Source organism: Bos indicus x Bos taurus, chromosome 16 (assembly GCF_003369695.1).
Source record: "Bos indicus x Bos taurus breed Angus x Brahman F1 hybrid chromosome 16, Bos_hybrid_MaternalHap_v2.0, whole genome shotgun sequence".
NCBI classification, from domain to species: Eukaryota; Metazoa; Chordata; class Mammalia; order Artiodactyla; family Bovidae; genus Bos; species Bos indicus x Bos taurus.
In genome coordinates this window covers 39,424,753-39,447,187 of record NC_040091.1, presented here as the reverse complement: position 1 = coordinate 39,447,187, position 22,435 = coordinate 39,424,753, and the positions used below count along the sequence as shown (strand labels likewise).

General features: G+C 35.7%; 1 protein-coding gene across 6 annotated transcripts in view; it reads right to left on the bottom strand.

Annotated features, from left to right (window-relative positions):
* Nucleotides 1–251: 251 nt before the first annotated feature.
* Nucleotides 252–22,435, bottom strand: part of SUCO (SUN domain containing ossification factor) — an 89,467-nt gene continuing 67,283 nt past the window's right edge. For 2 of the 6 annotated variants that reach the window (XM_027564840.1, XM_027564839.1), the window contains 6 exons: nucleotides 17,899–17,986; nucleotides 15,108–15,212; nucleotides 13,066–13,220; nucleotides 12,528–12,619; nucleotides 3,483–3,538; nucleotides 260–2,281 (listed from right to left, as the gene is read on the bottom strand). In XM_027564840.1, coding sequence (XP_027420641.1) covers nucleotides 1,838–2,281; nucleotides 3,483–3,538; nucleotides 12,528–12,619; nucleotides 13,066–13,220; nucleotides 15,108–15,212; nucleotides 17,899–17,986 — 940 coding nt within the window. In that variant the 3' untranslated portion in view covers nucleotides 260–1,837. Of the gene's footprint in view, nucleotides 2,286–3,482; nucleotides 3,539–12,157; nucleotides 12,249–12,527; nucleotides 12,620–13,065; nucleotides 13,221–15,107; nucleotides 15,213–17,898; nucleotides 17,987–22,435 lie in introns of those variants that run through there. The other 4 variants (XM_027564837.1, XM_027564838.1, XM_027564841.1 and 1 more) reach the window with 4 other exon arrangements.

Here is a 22,435-nt window from a genome sequence, read left to right as displayed (position 1 = left end):
CACTGAATATTTAAAACTCTCTTTCAGTGTTTGAAATGGTGCAATTCTGACTGTATAGGGAACAAAATATTTATGTGAAAGTTCAATCAGTTTGTAGTTGGCTGAATGTAATCACATATTTAACAAGATGCTGCTGTATTTAATTTTAAAAATTCGTTTTTAAAATTTAAAAAATTTTAATTTTAAAAACGAATCTATGTTCAGAGTATTAAGTTTGTAAGTTCTCCTTCAAAGAACAGAAGAGCCAGTGATTAATAAAGACAAGTGTTCAGATTTATTTGGAAATTCACAGTTTCTAATGGCACTACAGCTCCGTAGTTATATTATTAAAAGTCTTCTTTCCACAACCCTGGATGCTGCACACAGATGGTGTAACTTCCTGCTCTACCTCTGCTCTCATCTGGACCTCTTTTCAATGGGTTTCTATACAATCAGGCCCTCTTGCTCTGAATGGCTAATTGTACAGACTGGAAAAAAATGTAAATCATCTAAAACATATTGTTACCGTAAAGCAGCAACTTAAACAAACAAAAGAGGCTTTAAATAAGTCACATTACGAACAATACCCCCATAAGGTATTAGACAAGTTTAAAAGTTATTACTAAAAGTGCTCAATAACTTATAACTTAAATTTTACAACACAAAACAGTGAATTCTCTCCCTTTCAAAAAGAAACTTTCCACTTTTACTCCATTACTGTATAAACACATACTTAGAAATCATTTGATTCAAAGTCACTGCCAATTATTTTTAAAGAAAAGAGACAAAATGAATACAAACACATTGACAGCACACATGTATATCTGCACATTTGTAGCCAATACAAAGCAAACACCAAGGAGTAGTAATCCCTTTAGACTTGACCAATTAGACAAGGCTTGACAAACTCACTAGCTGGTTCTGTGCATATGTACATAGGCAGTGATTATGAGGCCTGGACTCACTGGACAAACTTTTAAATTTTCCTTTTTTAAGAGAAAACAACAATCTCAAAGTCAAGAGGATTAGTGCTTATTGTGAATGTTTAAAATGTACCATAGCTAAAGGAAACCCTTAAAAGTGGCTAAATGTGTTTAACACGTGAATTTATAGGAAAAAAAAATTATTTGCAAATACCAATCATTTGAAGAAAAAAAAATCACGTAGTTGTTTTTTCCTCTCACTGAATTAGTAACCAAAGGAAACTAGTGTGAATAAGTTAACTGAAAATAGCATTAAAAGTATCACCACTTACCTAGAAGAATAGACCTAAAAATTCCATCAAGTGTCTGTTTCAGGTGAGTTTGCTAAACAAAAGTCTACCTGGCCAAGTCTTTAGGATCTTTACACTGTCTTAACTGATTTTTACTGAACGCCAGGCGCAGATCACTTTAAAGCCTTGTAGTGTTTGCAGCTTCAAAAACTAACAAAGTTATAAAAGAAATCAAATGACAGAAAAAGTTCTTCCTCCTCTTCCAGTGGCATTATAAATAGACAAAAGGCACATAAATATGGGAAGGTGCAAGAAATAGGAACAAAGCTAAAGGAAGAGGTTTAGGCTTTCATTCCTATCCCACCCAAGGAACTGGGCTTCCAAATTACTTTTGTCCCAGTAATTAATTAATCTGTGAAAAAACATCTTTATAAAATGTCTACCATTGTCCTTGCAGTCTTGTAAAACTGCAGCTCATTAACCAAGATTGACATAATCCCACCTACTTTTTAAAAAGGCAGAAATCATAATTTCTGAATACTTTTCCCATTAATATGTTCTCCCTCCCCATACCCTTCAAATACCACAGACTGTTCTTCAAATAACAACAAGGAAAAGTCTCCACTATGAAAAGTTTGATTAATTTTAGATATGTCCCGAGACTGCTGTAACACCAAATGTTCCCACGGTGAGCTCTTTGTTTCCTTTGATTATGTCATGCAGGCTCGGCAGTGATCCTGACTTAGTCTGTATTAAAGTTTTTATCAATTTTCCTTGGTCTTGGACTTTAGATCGCCTTCGTTTCAAAGCCCTCTTCTCAGTTTTTGTCTTTTGAGACTGTCCATTGCACAGACTTGTGCAAGCTGAAATGCCACAAAAATAAGACTCTTCTGACTGTGATGAAGTTTCTGAGCTTCCTTCAGATGGAGGACCCTTATAAGAAGAGTGATAAACTTCTCCCATATTAGAAAAATCTCTCTGGTTTGTAAAAGGCTTTCTTCCTTTTATGTCTCCGTTGGCTACAGGGTGCAATGGATCAGCCGGCTTTATGGTCTCAATTTTTTCAGTTTTGTACTTGCAGCGTTTCTTCTTTAACACAAGTAAAAGAAAGGGTAGGAATTAGACCTATGACAGTACCTAATCAAACATTCAGAGAGCTGAGCTACTGGAGTAAAGTGCCACCTCCTGGTGGAAAGTGGAAGTACTATAAACAGCAAAACATACTGTTATGTTCTATACAGATACTGCCATAATTAGCTTTCCACTTTGTAATACTACTCAACCAAATTCTTCATTTATCTGTCACCTCTGAATATAGATTAGGTATCTGAATGCTTATTATGTGCTATATATTCTTCCAGTTGCTTTCATGTGTATCTTACTAACCCTAACCCTGAAAGGTGAGCATTTTGTCCTTGACTACCAAATGAGAAAACTAAGGTTCATAAGTTTGATTTCCTGTCCAAGTTACATGGCAGTAAGTGGCCAAGTTAGGACTGAATCCTAGGCTATTTGGTTTTAATGGTCAAGTTCTTCAGCCTAGAGACAAACGTTGTTTGCTTAGTTGCTAAGTTGTGTCTGACTCTTTTGTGACCTCATGGACTCCTCACTCCATGAGATTTTCCAGGCAAGAATACTGTAGTGGGTGGCCATTTCCTTCTCCAAGGGATCTTCCAGACCCAGGGATAGAACCTGCGTCTCCTGCATTGGCAGGCAGATTCTTTACCACTGAGCTACCTGGACCTCTAATGAGTACAACTTACTTTCAGAGGCAAAATGGGAAAAACCCGCACTTGTAACCAAAAAAGTCTAAGTATATTTTGATTTTTGCCACCTCTTTAATAGGTCATTTAAAGAAGATACAAATTCTGAGTTTCAGTTTTCTCACTTAAAAAATGGGGAAAGTATCATTTTCAGGTTGATATGAGGATTACAGGAATAGGTATACACACTGTCTGACATGCACTGATAATAAAGAATGAGTATCAACAAGTGGTCAGCAACTTTTTTCTGTAAAAGCCAGAGACTAAGTATTTTAGGCTTTTCAGGTCACATACTCTCTCTCCTATTCACTTTTATTTTATAACCCTTTAAAAATGGTTCCAGGATCATAATAAAACAGGCCATATATGGCCTATGGGCAACAGTTTGCAGACCCTGTAAACAAATCATTATCATAACTGAAAATAAACAGTAAGTTTAAGGACCAGTAAAGGTTACAGTAAAACTTTCACCTATTTCTTCATCTACATCCACATAACACACCAATACACTTGAAACAAAGCATTACCTTTTTTTCTGGAGAGAACTTGAGGGGTTCTACAATGTACAAATCACTTGGGTCTACTGTAAGAAAAAACAAAAAGGCAGATATAAAATGTAAAGTAGATTCTACTATGATTAAATACTATACTATTATCCATTTATGATTATTTTCATAACAGAACCAATGAACTTATATTTGTAACAGGTTAAACATATATTTATGCATTTGAAATCAGTAAACCTAAAGCAACAAGGTAGAAGAGGGCACCATTCTTATCCTGGGCTTGACTGGTCATCATTGAATAACTTGAGTTTTTAACTAACAGCTGGCTCTCAACCAACACAGTAAGGATCCTTGTTTGGACCAGCTTTACCCTCTTGTTGTTTAGTCGCTAAATCGCGTCTGACTTTTTTGCCACCCCATGGACTACAGCTCACCAGGTTTCTCTGTCCATAGGATTTCCCAGGCAAGAATACTAGAGTGGATCTTCTATCTTGGGGATAGAATCAGTGTTTCCTGCATTTGTGGGCGGATTCTTTACCACTGAGCCACCTGGGAACCCTCTATCCTCTGAACTTGATAAGAAAAATAACATTACCAGGTAAGCTAATACCAAACTTACAGATCATATGAACATTTTTCTAAAAGACTAAACTCCACATTGTGTTGCAATTATGGGTTAATTATGTGCAACAAGCACATAGTATGAAAGTCAGTTCAAGGAACATACACACAAAAGGAAGTTTAACAAGTTTTTCCTAATTGTTTATTACTATGATTTACTGTGATCAAAACTATGATTTATTGTGATCAATACCAGAACACTCTGGTACGATAAGAAAATCAAAAATACTTAAGGTTCTAAGGTTTCATTACTTTAAGCACATTCAAGACAGCTTTACTGACAAGATAAATGTACATATAAAAGAGGGGCTATGAGATTTTAGTCCTATTCAACCCACTAAAAGTAAATGATTTATGGTTTGATGCAGGCGTTAAGTTTGTAAGTAACAAGTTCATAATAAACTTCATGTACCAGAAATTTACTAATAACATGATTCAATGAATTATTATTTTTCACATTATGTCTTAGAAACTTGTAGAGAAAGTCATCAAATATATAAAAATATCCAATGATTCCTTTAAATAGTCATTTCTACTAGATTACTAATCTCATTCAAATTGCTTTTTTTAAAAAAAAAAAAACACCATGTCTACTTCTAGGAATGACTGCTAATGGTTTTCAGATCGAATTTTCCACTAAAAGCAATGTTTTTTGTAAGTCACCAACAGCACTTCCCACTCCAGTACTCTTGCCTGGAAAATCCCATGGACGGAGGAGCCTGGTGGGCTGCAGTCCATGTGGTTGCGAAGAGTCGGACACGACTGAGCGACTTCACTCTCACTTTTCACTTTCATGCATTGGAGAAGGAAATGGCAACCCACTCCAGTGTTCTTGCCTGGAGAATCCCAGGGACGGGGGAGCCTGGTAGGCTGCCGTCTATGGGGTAGCACAGAGCTGGACACGACTGAAGCAACTTAGCAGCAGCATCAACAGCACTTACTTAGGCTGTCAAGACTAAGTAAGTAAGTAATCCCAGGCCACAACTGAAGGAAAAGCAGGAATCCAGGCCCGTCAAGTGAAATTCAAGTCATTTTTTCCCAGAGACCTTGCCACCACTGTCTGGCAACATGGAATCATACTGCATATTCCTAGCCAGGGAGACATCAACAACCGAAGTACAGTTTCTACTGAATGCACGTTGTTTTCACACAATCATAAAGTTGAAAAATCAAGTCAAATCATCATAAATTAGAGATGACCTGTACATTATACTCCTCTTTCAACAGAAAATTACAAGGCATTTTAAAAAGGGTAAACATAGTTTGAAAAGACTAAACAAGCATCAGAACCAGAGTTAGATGTGACAGAAATGTTGACATTATTATTAGATCAGGAATTTTTTTAAAAAATACATTAAGGATGTAAATTGAAAAAAATCAGACAACATGCAAGAAGAGATGGATAATATAAGCAGAAAAATTCTAAAAAGGAGTTTAAAAAATGCTAGATAGAGATCAAACACAGGAACAAAAATGAAGAATGCCTCTGGGTTCATTAATAGACTGAGTAAAGAACCACTAAACTTGAGAATATGATGATAGAAATTTCCAAATCTAAAATACAAAGAGAAACAAGACTTAAAAAAAAAAAAAATTGAACAGACTATCCAAAAACCATGGGATGACTCCAAAAGGTGTAACGTACAAGTAATGAGAACACAGGAGGATAACGAAGGGAGAAAGGAATAGATGCAATATTTTAAGTAATAATGACAGAATCTTCTCAAATTGACATCAGACAGTAACCACAGCTCCAGGAAACTTAGAACAACAAGCAGGACAAATGCCCAAAATACTACAACGAGGCCTATCATATACAAATTTCAAAAAATCAAAGATATAAGCTAAAATTGAGGACCTAAAATTGCCAACAGACCTGCTTTACAAGTAATGTTAAAAAGCAGTTCTTTAGAAAGGAGGAAAATAAGGTAGGTTAGAAACCCAGTTTTGCATAAAGTAAGAGCATCAGAGAAGGAATAAAGGAAGGGAAGATAAAAACTTTCACTTTTCTTATTCTTAATCCATAACATAACAATTTGTTCAAAATAATAATAGCAACAAAGTACTTGAGTATGCTTATGTAAATAGACAAGATTAGGTAAAAATAAAAAGAATGACAGCACTGATACAAGGGATGGAAGGGAGGAATTAGAAATATTTTGTTGTTATAAAATATATGTACTACCTCTAGAGTAATATAGTGTTATTTGAAAGTGGACTTGTATTAGTTGTAAATGTATACTGTAAACTCTGGGACCCTAAAAAAAAAAGTCATAATTTTTTAACATATGCTATGAAAGGAAAAAAATGAAAACATATAATTTGCTCAGTTAAAACCACAAAAGGCAGAAAAAATGTGGAAGATAGTAACAGGAATAAAGAATGAGGGCAACAAATAGAAAACAGTAACAAATATAGCAAATACAGTTGGATAAATATCAAATCACTTTAAACTTAAAGGCCTAAATACACCAATTTATAAGACTGTAAAAGCGGATCAAACAACAAGATTCAACCATATGTTGCTCATAAGAAGTCCACTTTAAATATAAAGATACATAGAGATTAAAGACACAGGGATGAAGAAAGATATACCATGCTAACACAAATCAAAAGAAAGCAGGAATGGCATATTAATTTCAGAGAGAGTAAACTTCAGAGCAAGGAAATTTATTCAGGATAAAGAGGGTATTTCATGATGATAAAGGGGTCCATTATCCAAAAAGCATAACAATCTTTACTCTGTATGCATCTCACAGAATGGCAGAATACATGAGGCAAAAACTGGTAGAACTACAAGAAGAAACAGATGAACCTACTATTACAGCTGGGGACTTTAACACTCCTCTATCCGAAGATCCAGCAAGCAGAGAATCAAAGAATATGGCAAATGTCAACAGCACCAAAATCCACTGCGTTTCTACATACCAGCAATAAACACAAACACACACAAAACGCAATTTTCAACAACATTGAAAAATATTCTAGAAATAAAACTTTCAAAAGTTTGGCTTTTTGGAGTACACAGAGATGCTACGTTCTTCCCAAATTGATACATAGAATCAATGTAATCAACCAAAAGCCTAATAATTTTTCAATGAAACACTTAATAAATGATTCTAAATTAACATGGAAACAAAGACCCAATAATGGCCGAGCAACCTAAAACAACTGAATTTCATACAAATTTTACAATGGATTTCCTACCTAAAACCACATACAAAAAATCAATTTCAGGTATCTTAGAAATCTAAAAATAAAAACCAAACACTAGAACTATAAGAGAATATCATCCATAAACAGTAAAAAAAAAAAAAAAAAAAAAAATCTGTTTAAACAACACAGAAGAAGCAATAACCACACCGGGAAAAAAAAAATCCCAGAAGTTTGATTACATTAAAATTAAAAGCTTCTTTTTCTTATTTAAAAAGACTCCATGTAAAAGAAAAGAAAATAAATAGCCTCAAGAGTGAAATAAGATTATCTGCAACATTAACGAACTAACAATTAGGATACAAATTTTAAAAATAACTATAAGCCAACAGGAAAGAGGTAAACAACCAAATAAAAGAACAGGCAAAAATTTCAATGTCCAAGAAAGTCAAATGATTAAAAGGCCTAAGTAAGCATGCTCAACTTCACTAGTAATCAGGTAAATGCAAATTATAACTAAAATAAGGTTAACAAACACTTTAAAACTTGACAATTCTGACTGTGCGCTGGCCAAAGTGTAGACAATGGAAATTCTCATGGTACTGGTGGAAGGATAAACTGATATGACCACTTTGGAAAAGTATGCCATTATCTTGTAACTTATAGATTAGCATACTCTACAACCCAGCAATTTTACATCTAGGTAATATTCCTAGAGGGGGCTTCCCAGGTGGCTCGGCAGTAAAGAATACGCCTGCCAAGCAGGCAGCTTCAACTCCTGGGGCAGAAAGATTCCATCCCCCACTCCTTCCACCCCAGATGGAAATGGTAACCCACTCCAGTACTCTTGTCTGGGGAGTCCCATGGACAGAGGAGACTGGTAGGCTTGCAAAAATCCATGGACTTGCAAAAGTATAGGAAATGACTTAGCAACACAACAACAAAAATATTCCTAGAGAAACTTAGGCAACTCTCTGCCTATATACAAACAAAGGGAATGTTTACACCAGCATTATCTGTAATAACCCCAAACTGTAAATAACACTGCAGAATGGATAACTACATTGTAATTTAGTCAGTTACTGAAATACTATACAATATTGAAAATGAAGTACAATTATGTATACGAACCTTACAAATAGAATGTTGAAGGAAAGAAGGCAAAAGGAGTATATATAGTATAATTTCATTTATCAAAAGCTCAAAACCAGGCAAAAATCCAATTGTATTGCTGAGAAACACAAACACTGATGGTAAAACTTATGAAAATGAAGATGACAACTAATTCAAAAATCAAGATAGTTACCTCTACAAAAAGCAATACCAAAAGTGCTGGTCTTGCTCTATTTCTTGATCTGGGTGTTAGTTACACAGGTGTTCACTTTATAATTACTCTGCATGTTGTACATTTCAGTTTTATGCACTTTTTGGTATTTCACAACAAAAATGTATTACAAAAATCAAAATAGTTTAGGTCTACTTGGATGGTCAACAGAAGTGAGAGATGCAAATCTAAGTATAATCTATAAAACACTGATGAAAAAAATTAAAGAAGGTACAAACTGAGCAGTATCTCATGTTCATGACTGGAAGATTTCATATTGTCAAGATGTCCATATACTACCAAAACGACCTACAGATTAAGTATAAGCCCTATCAAAATTCCAATAGCATTCTTTTTTTTAATGAAATGCATCCTAAAATTCATATCAAATCCCAAGTACCTTAAATAGGCAAAGCAATTGTGAAAAAGAAAAATAAAATTATAGGACTCACACTGCCTGATTTCAAACACAGTAATCAAAACAGTACTGGTATAAAGACAGACATACAGAACAACAGGGGGAAAAAAAACAGTCCAGAAATAAACCCTCACACAAATGGTCAAATAACTTTCAACAAGGGTGCCAAGACCATTCAGTGGGGAATGAACAGTCTCTTCAATGAACACTGCTAGAAAGCTGGATATCTACATGCGAAAGAATGAAGTTGAACCCTTATCCTACATCATATACAAAAATTAACTTAAAATAGATGTGGTCCTCTTTGTTTTTGCTTTTGCTGCTTGTACTTTAAATGTCACATCCAAGCCGTGTTACAAAGTTTCTTTTTCCAAAAAGTTATAAAAACTTTATAACACTGGCCTTGGCAATGATTTCTTGGATGTACTAGTTAAAGTACAAGCAACAAAAGCAAAAAGAGACAAAGAGGACTACATCAAACTTAAAAAGATTTTGTCCATCATAGGACAAAATCATCAGAGTGAAAATGCAACCTACAGAATGGGAGAATGTATCTGTGAATCATATACTTGATGCAGGATTAATATCCAGAATATACAGAACTCCTACAATTAAGCAAAAAATAACCTGGTTTTAAAATGAGCAAAGGACTTGAATAGACATTTCTTCAAAGATGATTTACAAATGGCCAACAAACATATGAAAAGATGATCAACATCACTAATCATGAGAGAAACACAAATCAAAAGCAAAATGAGGTATCACCACACACCCATCAGGATGGCTACTATCAAAACAGAAAACAAGTATTGGTGAGGATGTGGAGAAATCTGGAACCACTATGCACTGTTGGTGGAACTGTAAAATGATGCAAGCACTATGGAAAACACTGTAAAGGTTCTTCACAAAATAGAACTACCATATGATTCAGCAATCGCGCTTGAGTACACAGCTGACCCTCTAATAACATGGGTTTGAAGTCTACTTATACATGGATATGTGAGTCTATTTATATGTGGATTTTTTTTCAACAGTAAATACTACAGAACTACATAATATGTAGTTGGCTGACTCCATGGATGCAGAACCTCAAAAATGGAGGAACCACGGATATGGAGGGCTAACAATAAATTATACACGTATTTTCAACTGTACAGATTCGGTGGCCTTAACTCCAGCACTGTTCAAGGGTCAACTACATATCCAGAACTGAAAGCAAGGACTTAAAGACGTATTTGCACACTCATGTTCACAACAGCATTATTTCACGATAGCCAAGAGGCAGAAGCAACCCAAGTGCCCATCAACAGATAAATAAACAAAGTATAGTATCTATCTGTACAACATAATATTATTCAGTCTTTAAACAGAAATCCTGTCACATGTTACAACATGGATGAAACTTGAGGACATTATGCTAAGTGAAATAAGCCAGTCAGAGAAAGATGAATAATACATGATTTCACTTATATAAGGTATCTGAAATATTCAAATTCACAAGAACAGAAAACACATTGATGGTGACCAGGGGCTGGGAGGAAGGGGAAAAAAGGTAGTTGTTTAATAAATACAGTGTTCCAGATTTACAAAATGAAACACTTCTGGAGACCTGTTTCACATCATTGTGAACATACTAAACATTACTGAAGTATATATATAACAATTAAATTTCTAAGAGAAACTTAAATTTCAAGTTGGTAAATTTTATGTTGTATGTTTTTTTACTACAATAAGAAAACAAAATAAGAAATGGGCCCTTCTCATAGAGTTTGGAATTAAAAATAAGGCAAGTACAAAGATGGCTAAAATCAAAGTAGACAATAGTAAATTTCATAAGAAGATATTTAATTCAAATTAGGAGAAGAAATAAATGAATTAATGAATAGCAGAATCAGAATTAGTTTCTTGACTATTGTACTCAACTTTTTAAATTATAAAGATGAACCAAGATGATACAGTTGTTTAAAATACAAGTAATACTACTATCAGGTACAAAAGGCTATATTCTACCTGGCCTTGAAGAGTTACATAAAAAGAAAAGAAACAGTCAGGCTTTCAACTAATTTAGAATGGTACTAGAAATGCTGAGAAGGAAAAATACCTCAACATATTGGTATTTCATAATCACACGAATACAGCTAAAAGATCAACAATACTAAATGTTAAATCTTAATATGGATGTAGAACAAATGGAACTCTAAAAAACAGCTGAATGTTCACACAACATTCTTGGCAAACTGTGTGGTGGTATTTACTAAAGTGGATCTTATGATCTGGATCTTATGATCCAGCAATTCCATTTCTGCTATATACCCAACAGATGTGTGTATGCAAGAAAATAATCCACTGGAAACGAATAATGAATAGTATGTTTGCATAAGGCAACACTAACTACAACTATACTCAACGACATGGTGAATCTCACAATATCAAAATAAGCAGTGACTCTACTGAGAGGAAATGGGTAATGACTAAGGAGCACAAGGAAGTTTCTGGGGTGCTAGATAATGCTGTACTTCTTAATCTGGGTGATGCTCACATAGTTATGTATGGTTTGTGAAAATCCACCAAACTTTATAAATGATTAAGTATAAAATCCTGTACAAATTATACTTCATTAAAAAAATTCAATTATAAAAAGACGTATCAGCCAAAAGAAAAAAAAGAAAAGAGCAGGAAGTAGGAAGAAATTTACTATTTTTAAGTAAACATACATGTTTACGGATTCAGTCCGTAAAGTTTCATGGTAACAGTAAACCAGAGCAGCACAGGAATGATTGCCTGAGTGATTTAATCAATTGAAACACACTGCTCAGTTACTAAATCCTAAAGAAAGAGAATCCAATGATTATTAAAAAAGCATTAGCTGAAATATACGATTAATTATTTTAATATTGCTATGAAGATATGTCTCAGTAAGCACTAATTACAGTACTAATATTAAAAAGTCATGTTGATATATGGCAAAAACCAATACAATATTGTAAAGTTAAAAAATAAAATTTAAAAAAAAGTACTGATATATGAAAGCCACTCAGTACACATTCATTCGTTTATTAAATTTAAGTATTCATCAAGTGTTAGACTATGGAATACTATTATAGACCTTGGACTGTAAAAAAGAAAAAGATTTATTTTTCATAAAGTGCCTCACAGTCCTAGAGACAAAAGGAGTCCTACCTGTGTAGGAAGAGGAAGCAGATAAGCACAGGATACTATGGGAGCACATTCAGGTTTTCCATATCTGCTGAACTTTCTCAAACACCCCTTTCTAAAAAGAAATACTTCTAAACAGGAGCATGTGCAAACAGGCTATCAATGGCTAATTAATGGCTAATTAAACTAAGCCCCCCGTCCCGCCCCACCCTCTGGACTTTTAGGAACAAAGGTAAAGTGTGGAAATGGTAGTGGCTTCGACACAGCACAAAGGCCACTCACACCCACTGTTTGGTTGCAGACGGTCTCCAACACAACATTGACATTATACTTGTTCTAGAAGGAAGCTAGATTCACTTTTCTGTATACATGTTACATATGCACAAAAATCTACCTTCTTTCCCCGTTAACTGTAGAGACTTGGATCTGATGAGTGGAAATGAAGTTCTCCTTTTCAAACTCATATCATCATAGGAAGAAAAACACCTAACATTAAGAAAAATCAACATTGGGAATGATGAGTAAAATACATATAATTTACTCTGTATTTGGGGTTAGGTGAATGCTAGAAAACTGTACATGCCATATAGGACTTATCTCTAAGGTAACACTCCAGTTATAGATACCACATGTAAAAAAAAATTCACCAATTCTTCTCTAAAAGGTGCTGTATTAAAATACCTATTCTCCTCCTCCCCCTTTGAATTCCACATTGAAGTATCTTTCACAACCACTACATGGGTTTTTTACGTACTTAGTGTTTTCTCTATCAGAGTCTACAGAACCTTCCAGGCACAGGACCCTCTCACTAGTTCCAAGTTTTTAACATTTTGGTTTCAAGATAATCATATGGGGAGAGAAATTATCTCAGTATCTTTCACTTGCTCAAGTTTCTCAAATAAGAGGAAAATTGTGAAATAATGCTGACTTACCTTTTAGGGCTTGGATACTGATTACTTTTAGGAAGTTTTGAAATATAATCTCCATCAAATTGGGAAGTGTTTCGACAACGCTGCATACAAAGCATCAGTCCCAAGACAACACAGAGAACCAAAGATATGACAAGATAGCTCTGTCGATCTGAAACCTGAGATGAGAAGAGAGCTTAATAACAGTTTGAAAATCATATTAGGAAAAAACACTGAAATCTAAAGTTCAAAGGACAAACCATTTTAAACATTTTTTTCAAAGTTCTTCAAAATCATAAATGCAGGCCAAGTCCTTTGCAAATGTACTACAAAGGCAACATTCTCCTTTTTCTTCTTTCCCCCTCTCAATCTTTAAAAATTTTCAAACCCATGGAAAAGTTTAAAAAATAGTACGATGGACATATGTATGCCTTTCACCTATGTTCTCCAATCTTACATTCTGCCACATACATTTCATTTTTTATCATTTGTACTATCCTTTTGAGTGAGGAAAAAAAAATGCTCCTACCTGTCTTTCTCATACAAAACTAAACCACCCATTACCCAGTGATTTAAGCCTAAGGATCACCCTTAATTCCTTATGACCTACATCCAAATTCCCAACAAGCTTGTCCTTCTATCTCTTAACTATATCCTGAGTTTAGCAACTCCACACTATTCCCCACTCCTAAAATCCTAAACCAAGCCAACATCACCTCATTCAGGCTATTTCAATCACTTCCTTAATTGGTCTCCTCCCTACTTGCGCTCTAGATGGTCTCGAAGAAGCAATTTTCCACAGAGCAAGTAGAGAGCTCAAAGTGCTGTCGATGAAATGATCCATGTTACTTCTTTACTTAATACTTTCCAATGACTTGCAATTATGAGAATAAAACTCAAACTCTAAACTGCCTACAAAGGGCTACATGATCAGGTCTCTGCCGATTTCCTGAACTCATTTCTTACCCTCACCTCTCACATTCACTCTGTTCCAGCTACACCAGCTTTGTTTTTTGTTTTTGTGAATTAAGACCTTTGTTGCAAAATTAATTATCAAGCAAAACATAAGAAACTATGCACTTGGCTTCATGGGCCAAGTGCATAAACCCACAGGAATGCCAGGCCACAGTGCAAACTACAGAATCCGGGGATGAGGTAGGTCTCCATGAACAGACGTGGAATGATGTCTGTTATGTATTGCACACCAGCCTTCTTTCCGACCCCAAGCACATTGCACTGTTTTTAATCACAGGCCCTTTGTCCTACTTCTGCTACTAACAGGCCTGTTCTGACCCCAAGCTGTGTGTGGATGCTAACTTCTCTTGAGCACTCAGTTCTAACGCCACTTCCTCAGGTAAGCCTTCCAACACCACCTGAGCCAAAGCAGCAACACTTAGAGCACCACCAGTCCACACATAAACGTGTCATTCTCTACCAGGGGCTACTGACTGCTGTATGCCTAAACCAAGGACTGGATAGTTCATGCCTGACACACATTTGTGTTGCAATAAATGCTTCTTAAATCAATGAAAAGTTTGTTTCATTAAGCAGCTTAATGGGGCTTCCAGGTGGCTCAGTGGTAAATAAAAGAATCCACCTGCCAATGCAGGAAACGCAAGAGACACGGGTTCAATCTCTGGGTTGGGAAGATCCCCTGGAGGAGGATACGGCAACTCACTCCAGTCCAATCTAGAAAATCCCATGGACAGAGGAGCCGGGTGGGCTCTAGTTCATGGAGTCACAGAGTTGGACACAACTGAGCAGCAGCAAGCAACTTAATAATAAGCTTTTCTGAACTGAAAATGAAGTATATACTGCAACTACCAATGGTTTTCAAAAGGCCTAATAGAACTGCTTTATAACTGTATTGTAGCTAAGGCCTAAGCTATGAAAGCCATGTTTTCCAAAGCATTATGATAATTAATGTATTTCCATAACTTTAAACCACCACATTCTGGTGTTCTGTAAAAGCTCTCTAGAAATGACAATCTTCTTGGATTAAAGTTCTTAGATATGAAGCCAATCTTTATGACACTGTTTCCTACAGTACCATCAGTAACAATTACCTCATGTTTTAATTCTGCTACTGTTGTTGATAAATTTGAAACAAGCTGTGTCATGTTGGTCAGCTGTGCTTGCAGCAATTGGATGGCTTCAGTTTGCCGCTGATCCTATAATAAAGGAAGAAATAAATATTTTCCTTTGTGTTTCATGTACACATTAGCTACATTATAAATTCAAATAAAATAATCTAGAAAAACTGTTAAATTCCTCAAGGCGGAGTGACATATTAATAGGTAGCTCTTAATGAATGAATATTATAAATCTGGACCAGAAATTAAAAAAAAAAAATCTAAAACCCTTAAGAATCTAATTAAGACTTCAACCTTTCTCCCCGACCTGAGCAAACAAAAACACCTTTTGCCATTCACTGCTACCATGTAGAATATTGCCTAGCAAACTCTAATAAACTACTTCTCAAGTTAATGTGGACTCTGTATGTGTAAAACAGTATATAACCAGCTATCTGCAAAATTGTCATTTTGTCAAGTGTAATTTTTCTAAACCAAAGCAGTCAATACAAAGACACACTGAAAAATTTTTGAAGAATGTTTCTGGATACAAAGCAGGCTCATACCAAGAAGGTCTTAAAAGTTCTATTTCAGAGCATGATAGGGTGAAACTTAGGAAGTCACACAGTCAAAAAACGACAATGGATCATCTAATCAAAGCTAGGTTATCACCAGTGAAAAGAAAATCATCAAGAACACCCATCTATCAGAATTTTAGAAACTTATAATGAGCAAACATATATTTATTTAAAATATCACTTACATGCATATTTTAGAAGCTTATGCAATATGCTCATGGTCATGAACCTACACTAAGCAGACTGTACTGAAAATGTGTACTTACTAGTAAATTTTGGAAGAAGGAAAAGAAGGCAGCAGGAAGTCAAGAAAATCTAGCACTTTAATTTAGGATCTTATGTGAAATATCTACATAGCCATTTATGATTCTAAAGTTAAATATTTCAACTTTACATTTAAATAAGTTTTAAGTCTGGACTATGTATGGGGGTGGGTGGGGGTGGAGAGTAGGTGGATGTATAAAACTGTAACAAGAAGTTTCACTTACTTCCCTCACTGTGATCCACTGTGGTACTTTCTATCCTATTTCATCTTTTTAAAATGCTGAATGTGAGTCATTAAACTGTTTCTTTTGACTCACATTTGACAAACACTGATAAACTGCAGACAGTTTTAAAGGATAAATTATTAAATTTATGATATTGGTTAACACTTCTAATCAAGATTTATTTCCAATAGTGCTAATGGTACACAAGATTATTTTAAAAGTACTTAAAGAATCTTTCATAAAACATAGACTTACATAGAAAACAAACAGAAAATATAGAGGGAAATATTAAAATTAATAAAGAACTAAATAAATACTGTGTTCATGGGACAGAGGACTTAAGACTATTTAAAACATCAACTCTCCAAATTGATCTATAAATTCAACATAATCCCAATCAATACCCAAACAGGTTTTTGTTTCTGGTAGCAAATTCTAAAATCTATGTTAGTCAAATCCAGATTAGCCAAAACAATTTTGGAAAGGAAATGCAAAGTTGGAGGATTCACACTATCTGGTTTCAAGAGTTCCTATATACCTAGCCATCACAACAGTGTAGTATAAACAAAAAGACAAGTAGATGAACAAAACAGAAGAGAAGCCCAGAAACACAGCCACATGTATATGGCGAATTGACTTAAAATAAGTGCAAAGAAAATTCAGTGGAGAAAAGATAGTCTTTTCAACAAATGATGCTGGAAGAAAGGAATATTCACGTTTCTCAATCCCCTAGTCCTCACAAAAAAGCACTTTGATCCATACTTTATAACACTGTAACACATAGAATTTAAAATAGATCATAAACCAAATGTAAAACTAAAACTATAGAAATTTTAAAAGAAAACATAAGCAAACAATCTTTGTGACTTTGGGTTAGGCAAAGTTTCTGCAGAGCAAAGAGAAAACAGGTAAACAGGGCTTGAACAAATTCTGCTCTTTAAAAGAATGAGAAAACAAGTAATGGATTGGGAGAAAATATTTGCAAAGCCTGTCTCTGATAAAGAACTTGTACTTAGAATATGCAAATAACTTTCAAATCTCAACTGAAAAAAAAAGTAGGTTGGAAGAATTTTACTTGGAACCACAATTATGTGTCACAAATTCAGAGTAAGATGCAACTCTGCAACTTGAGACTTCTTTACCTCATTTCATCATCCTTTAGTCCCAAATAGCCTTTATAAAAGTATAAAATTTCTTCATCATGGTAACAAACCATAAAAACAATTATTCATGAACATCACATTTAATGGTGAAATACAGAAATCAATCCCTTAAAATCAACAAGACAGGGAAATGGCTACTATCACCAGTCCTATTGTATCACTGTATAGCTCTAAGTAAGAGATAAGAGAAAAGAAGAAGAAAAAAATACAAGGATTAAAATGAACTAGAGCTGTTCTTACTTACAAACAAAAAAACTGTCTATATAGAAACCCACAAATTATTTTAGAGTTTAACAAAATTTCAAAAAAGACCACTACTCTTCTACCCACATATATATACATACAAATCTTGAAATGTAACATGAATAATGCTCAAGAAAATTTTCTCTTGGGTATATACTGATACTAAAGGCTAGAAATAGAAAGCACTGTATTACAGAGTAATCATCAACTATCAGGGAAAAAGTGAACGAACATTACTGATCCTTCTAACCAGACAGGGCCTATAAAATTCAATGGAACTTTATGTAAAAAGTAAGACATGAAGATGACCAACCTGCTCCTCTGCTATTCTTGAAGTATTCTGAAGTTTCACTATTGTTTTATTGAAAGCCTTTTGCATTTCTTCCATTTGTTTTCGGTACCTATGGAGTAACAATTGATTTAAATTGGTTTTAATTTCTTATTTACTAATTTATTTTTGGAAATATACTTCTGATTTCAACATACGAGATAAAGCCATATTTCAGAAAATGACTCTTATTGAGGTCTGTGCAATAAAGGAAAACTTATAAAGGTAAAATAAAGAGGTCCCTTGAGGTATTTGCTACCTCAACAGCAATTCTATGCTCCTTGTTGCTATAGAAGATTTACGGTCAAATACATAGTCAATTTATAACAAAAGATCTATGAATACACAATGGGGAAAGGACAGTCACTTCAATAAATGGTGCTAGGAAAACCAAACACCCACAAGCAACAGAAACTGGACCCCTATCTTACACCATACACAAAACACTCAAAATGTATATAAGACTTAAATGTAAAAACTGAAACAACAGAACTCCTAGAAGAAAACATAGGCAGTAAGTTCCTTGAATTCAGTCAGAAATGTTTTTTGGATTTAACACCAAAAACAAAAACAGGTTGAACTATATCAAACTGAAAAGCTACACAGAAAAAGAAACCATCAACAAAATGAAAAGGCTACCTACCAAATGGGAGAAAATATATGCAAGCCATTAATTAATCTTATAAGGGGTTAATACCCAGTATATTGAGTACATCCAGAATTCATACAACTCAACAGCAAAAAACAAACCATTTAAAAATTGGCAGAGAATTTGAATATTTTCCCAAAGAAAACAAATAGATGGAAGAAGATGAAATGATACTCAACATCATAAGGGACATGCAAATCAAAATTACAATGAAGTTATCACCCTCCACCCCATCTATTAAAATAGCTATTATCAAAAAGACAAAAAAATAACATGTTCGAGAGGATGTACAAAAACAAGAACCCTTGTACAGTTGGTAGGAATGTAAACTGGTGTAGACACTACAGGAAGCAGTATGGTAGTATCTCAAAAAATTTAAAGCAGAACTACCATATGACTTAGCCATTCCACTTTAGAGCATTTATCTGAAGGAAACAAAAAACACTATCCTGCAAAGATACCTGCATCCCATATTCACTGCAGCATTATGTACAATAGCTGAGAAGTGGAAGCAAACTAATCAACAAAAGAATGGATAAAGAAATGTGGTGTGTGTATACCATGGAATATTATGCAACCATAAAAAAGAAGGAAGTTTTGCCATTTGTGACAACATGGATGGACCTTGAGGGCCTATGCTATGAGAAACATGCCAGAGATGGACAAATATCACATGATCTCAATTACATGTGGAATTAAAAACAAAAATCTTAAACTCATAGATACAGAGAACAGACTGGTGATTGTCAATTGCAGGGGGAATAGGTGGGCAAAGGGTACAACTTAAAATGATGAAGTAATAAGACTACATGAAAAAGCAAAAAGATAGGACACTGAAAAGATGAACTCCCCAGGTAGGTAGGTACCCAACATGCTATTGGAGATCAATGGAGAAATAACTCCAGAAAGAATGAAGGGACGGAGCCAAAGCAAAAACAACACCCAGTTGTGGATATGACTGGTGACAGAAGCAAGGTCCGATGCTGTAAAGAGCAATATTGCATAGGAACCTGGAATGTCAGGTCCATGAATCACGGCAAATTGGAAGTGGTCAAACAGGAGATGGCAAGAATGAATGTCGACATTCTAGGAATCAGCAAACTAAGATGGACTGGAATGGGTGAATTTAACTCAGATGACCATTATTATCTACTACCGTGGGCAGGAATCCCTTAGAAGAAATGAAGTAGCCATCATGGTCAACAAGAGAGTCCAAAATGCAGACTTGTATGCAATCTCAAAAATGACAGAATGATCTCTGTTCATTTCCAAGGCAAACCATTCACTATCACGGTGATCCTCCAAATCTATGCCTGAACCAGTAAGGCTGAAGAAGCTGAAGTTGAATGGTTCTATGAAGACCTACAAGACCTTCTAGAACTAACATTCAAAAAGATGTCCTTTTCATTATAGGAGACTGGAATACAAAAGTAGAAAGTGAAGAAATATCTGGAGTTAACAGGCAAATTTGGCCTTGGAGTACAGAATGAAGCAGGGCAAAGGCTAATGCAGTTTTGCCAAGAGAATGCACTGGTCATAGCAAACACCCTCTTCCAACAACACAAGAGAAGACTCTACACATGAACATCACCAGAGGGCCAACACCGAAATCAGATATATTATATTCTTTGCAGCCAAAGATGCAGAAACTCTACAGTCAGCAAAAACAAGACCAGGAGCTGACTGTGGCTCAGATCAGGAACTCCTTATTGCCAATTTCAGACTTAAATTGAAGAAAGTGGGGAAAACCACTAGATCATTCAGGTATGACCTAAATCAAATCCCTAACGAATATACAGTGGAAGTGAGAAATAGATTTAAGGGACTAGATCTGATAGACTGCCTGATGAACTATGGACAAAGTTCGTGACATTGTACAGGAGACAGAGAACAAGACCACTCCTAAGAAAAAGAAATGCAAAAAAGCAAAATGGCTGTCTGGGGAGGCCTTACAAATAGCTGTGAAAAGAAGTGCAAGCAAAGGAGAAAAGGAAAGATGTAAGCATCTGAATGCAGAGTTCCAAAGAATAGCAAGGAGAGATAAGAAAGCCTTCCTCAGTGATCAGTGCAAAGAAATAGAGGAAAGTAACAGAATGGGAAAGACTAGAGATCTCTTCAAGAAAATTAGAGATACCAAGGGAACATTTCATGTGAAGATGGGCTCAATAAAGGACAGAAATGGTTTGGACCTAACAGAAGCAGAAGATATGAAGAAGAGGTGGCAAGAATACACAGATCAGATCAGATCAGTCGCTCAGTCGTGTCTGACTCTTTGCGACCCCATGAACAGCAGCACGCCAGGCCTCCCTGTCCATCACCAACTCCCGGAGTTCACTGAGACTCCCGTCCATTGAGTCAGTGATGCCATCCAGCCATCTCATCCTCTGTCGTCCCCTTCTCCTCCTGCCCCCAACAGTCAACTATTTGCATGAGATGGCCAAAGTACTAGAGTTTCAGCTTTAGCATCATTCCTTCCAAAAAAATCCCAGGGTTGATCTCCTTGCAGTCCAAGGGACTCTCAAGAGTCTTCTCCAACACCACAGTTCAAAGCATCAATTCTTCGGTGCTCAGCCTTCTTCACAGTCCAACTCTCACATCCATACATGACCACTGGAAAAACCATAGCCTTGACTAGACAAACCTTTGTTGGCAAAGTAATGTCTCTGCTTGTGAATATGCTATCTAGGTTGGTCATAACTTTCCTTCCAAGGGGTAAGTGTCTTTTAATTTCATGGCTGCAGTTACCAACTGTAGTGATTTTGGAGCCCAGAAAAAGAAGGTCTGACACTGTTTCCACTGTTTCCCCATCTATTTCCCATGAAGTGGTGGGACCAGATGCCATGATCTTCGTTTTCTGAATGTTGAGCTTTAAGCCAACTTTTTCACTCTCCACTTACACTTTCATCAAGAGGCTTTTTAGTTCCTCTTCACTTTCTGCCATAAGGGTGGTGTCATCTGCATATCTGAGGTTATTGATATTTCTCCCGGCAATCTTGATTCCAGCTTGTGTTTCTTCCAGTCCAGCGTTTCTCATGATGTACTATGCATATAAGTTAAATAAACAGGGTGACAATATACAGCCTTGACGAAATCCTTTTCCTCTTTGGAACCAGTCTGTTGTTCCATGTCCAGTTCTAATTTGCTTCCTGACCTGCATACAAATTTCTCAAGAGGCAGATCAGGTGGTCTGGTATTCCCATCTCTTGAAGAATTTTCCACAGTTTATTGTGATCCACAGTCAAAGGCTTTGGCATAGTCAATACACAGAAGAACTGTACAAAAAAGATCTTCATGACCCAGATGAGCATGATGGTGTGACTGCTCACCTAGAGCCAGACATCCTGGAATGTGAAGTCAAGGGGGCCTTAGGAAGTATCACTACAAATAAAGCTAGTGGAGGTGATGGAATTCCAGTTCAGCTATCTCAAATTCTGAAAGATGATGCTGTGAAAGTGCTGCACTCAATATGTCAGCAAACTTGAAAAACTCAGCAGTGGCCATGGGACTGGAAAAGGGTTAGTTTTTATCCCAATCCCAAAGAATGCTCAAACTACCGCACAATTGCACTCATCTCACATGCTAGCAAAGTAATGCTCAAAATTCTCCAAGCCTGGCTTCAGCAATACGTGAACCGTGAACTTCCAGATGTTCAAGCTGGTTTTAGAAAAGGCAGAGGAACCAGAGATCAAATTGCCAACATTCGCTGGATCATTGAAAAAGCAAGAGAGTTCCAGAAAAACATCTATTTCTGCTTTTATTGACTATGCCAAAACCTCTGACTGTGTGGATCACAACAAACTGTGGAAAATTCTTCAAGAGATGGGCATGCCAGACCACCTGACCTGCCTCTTGAGAAACCTATATGCAGGTCAG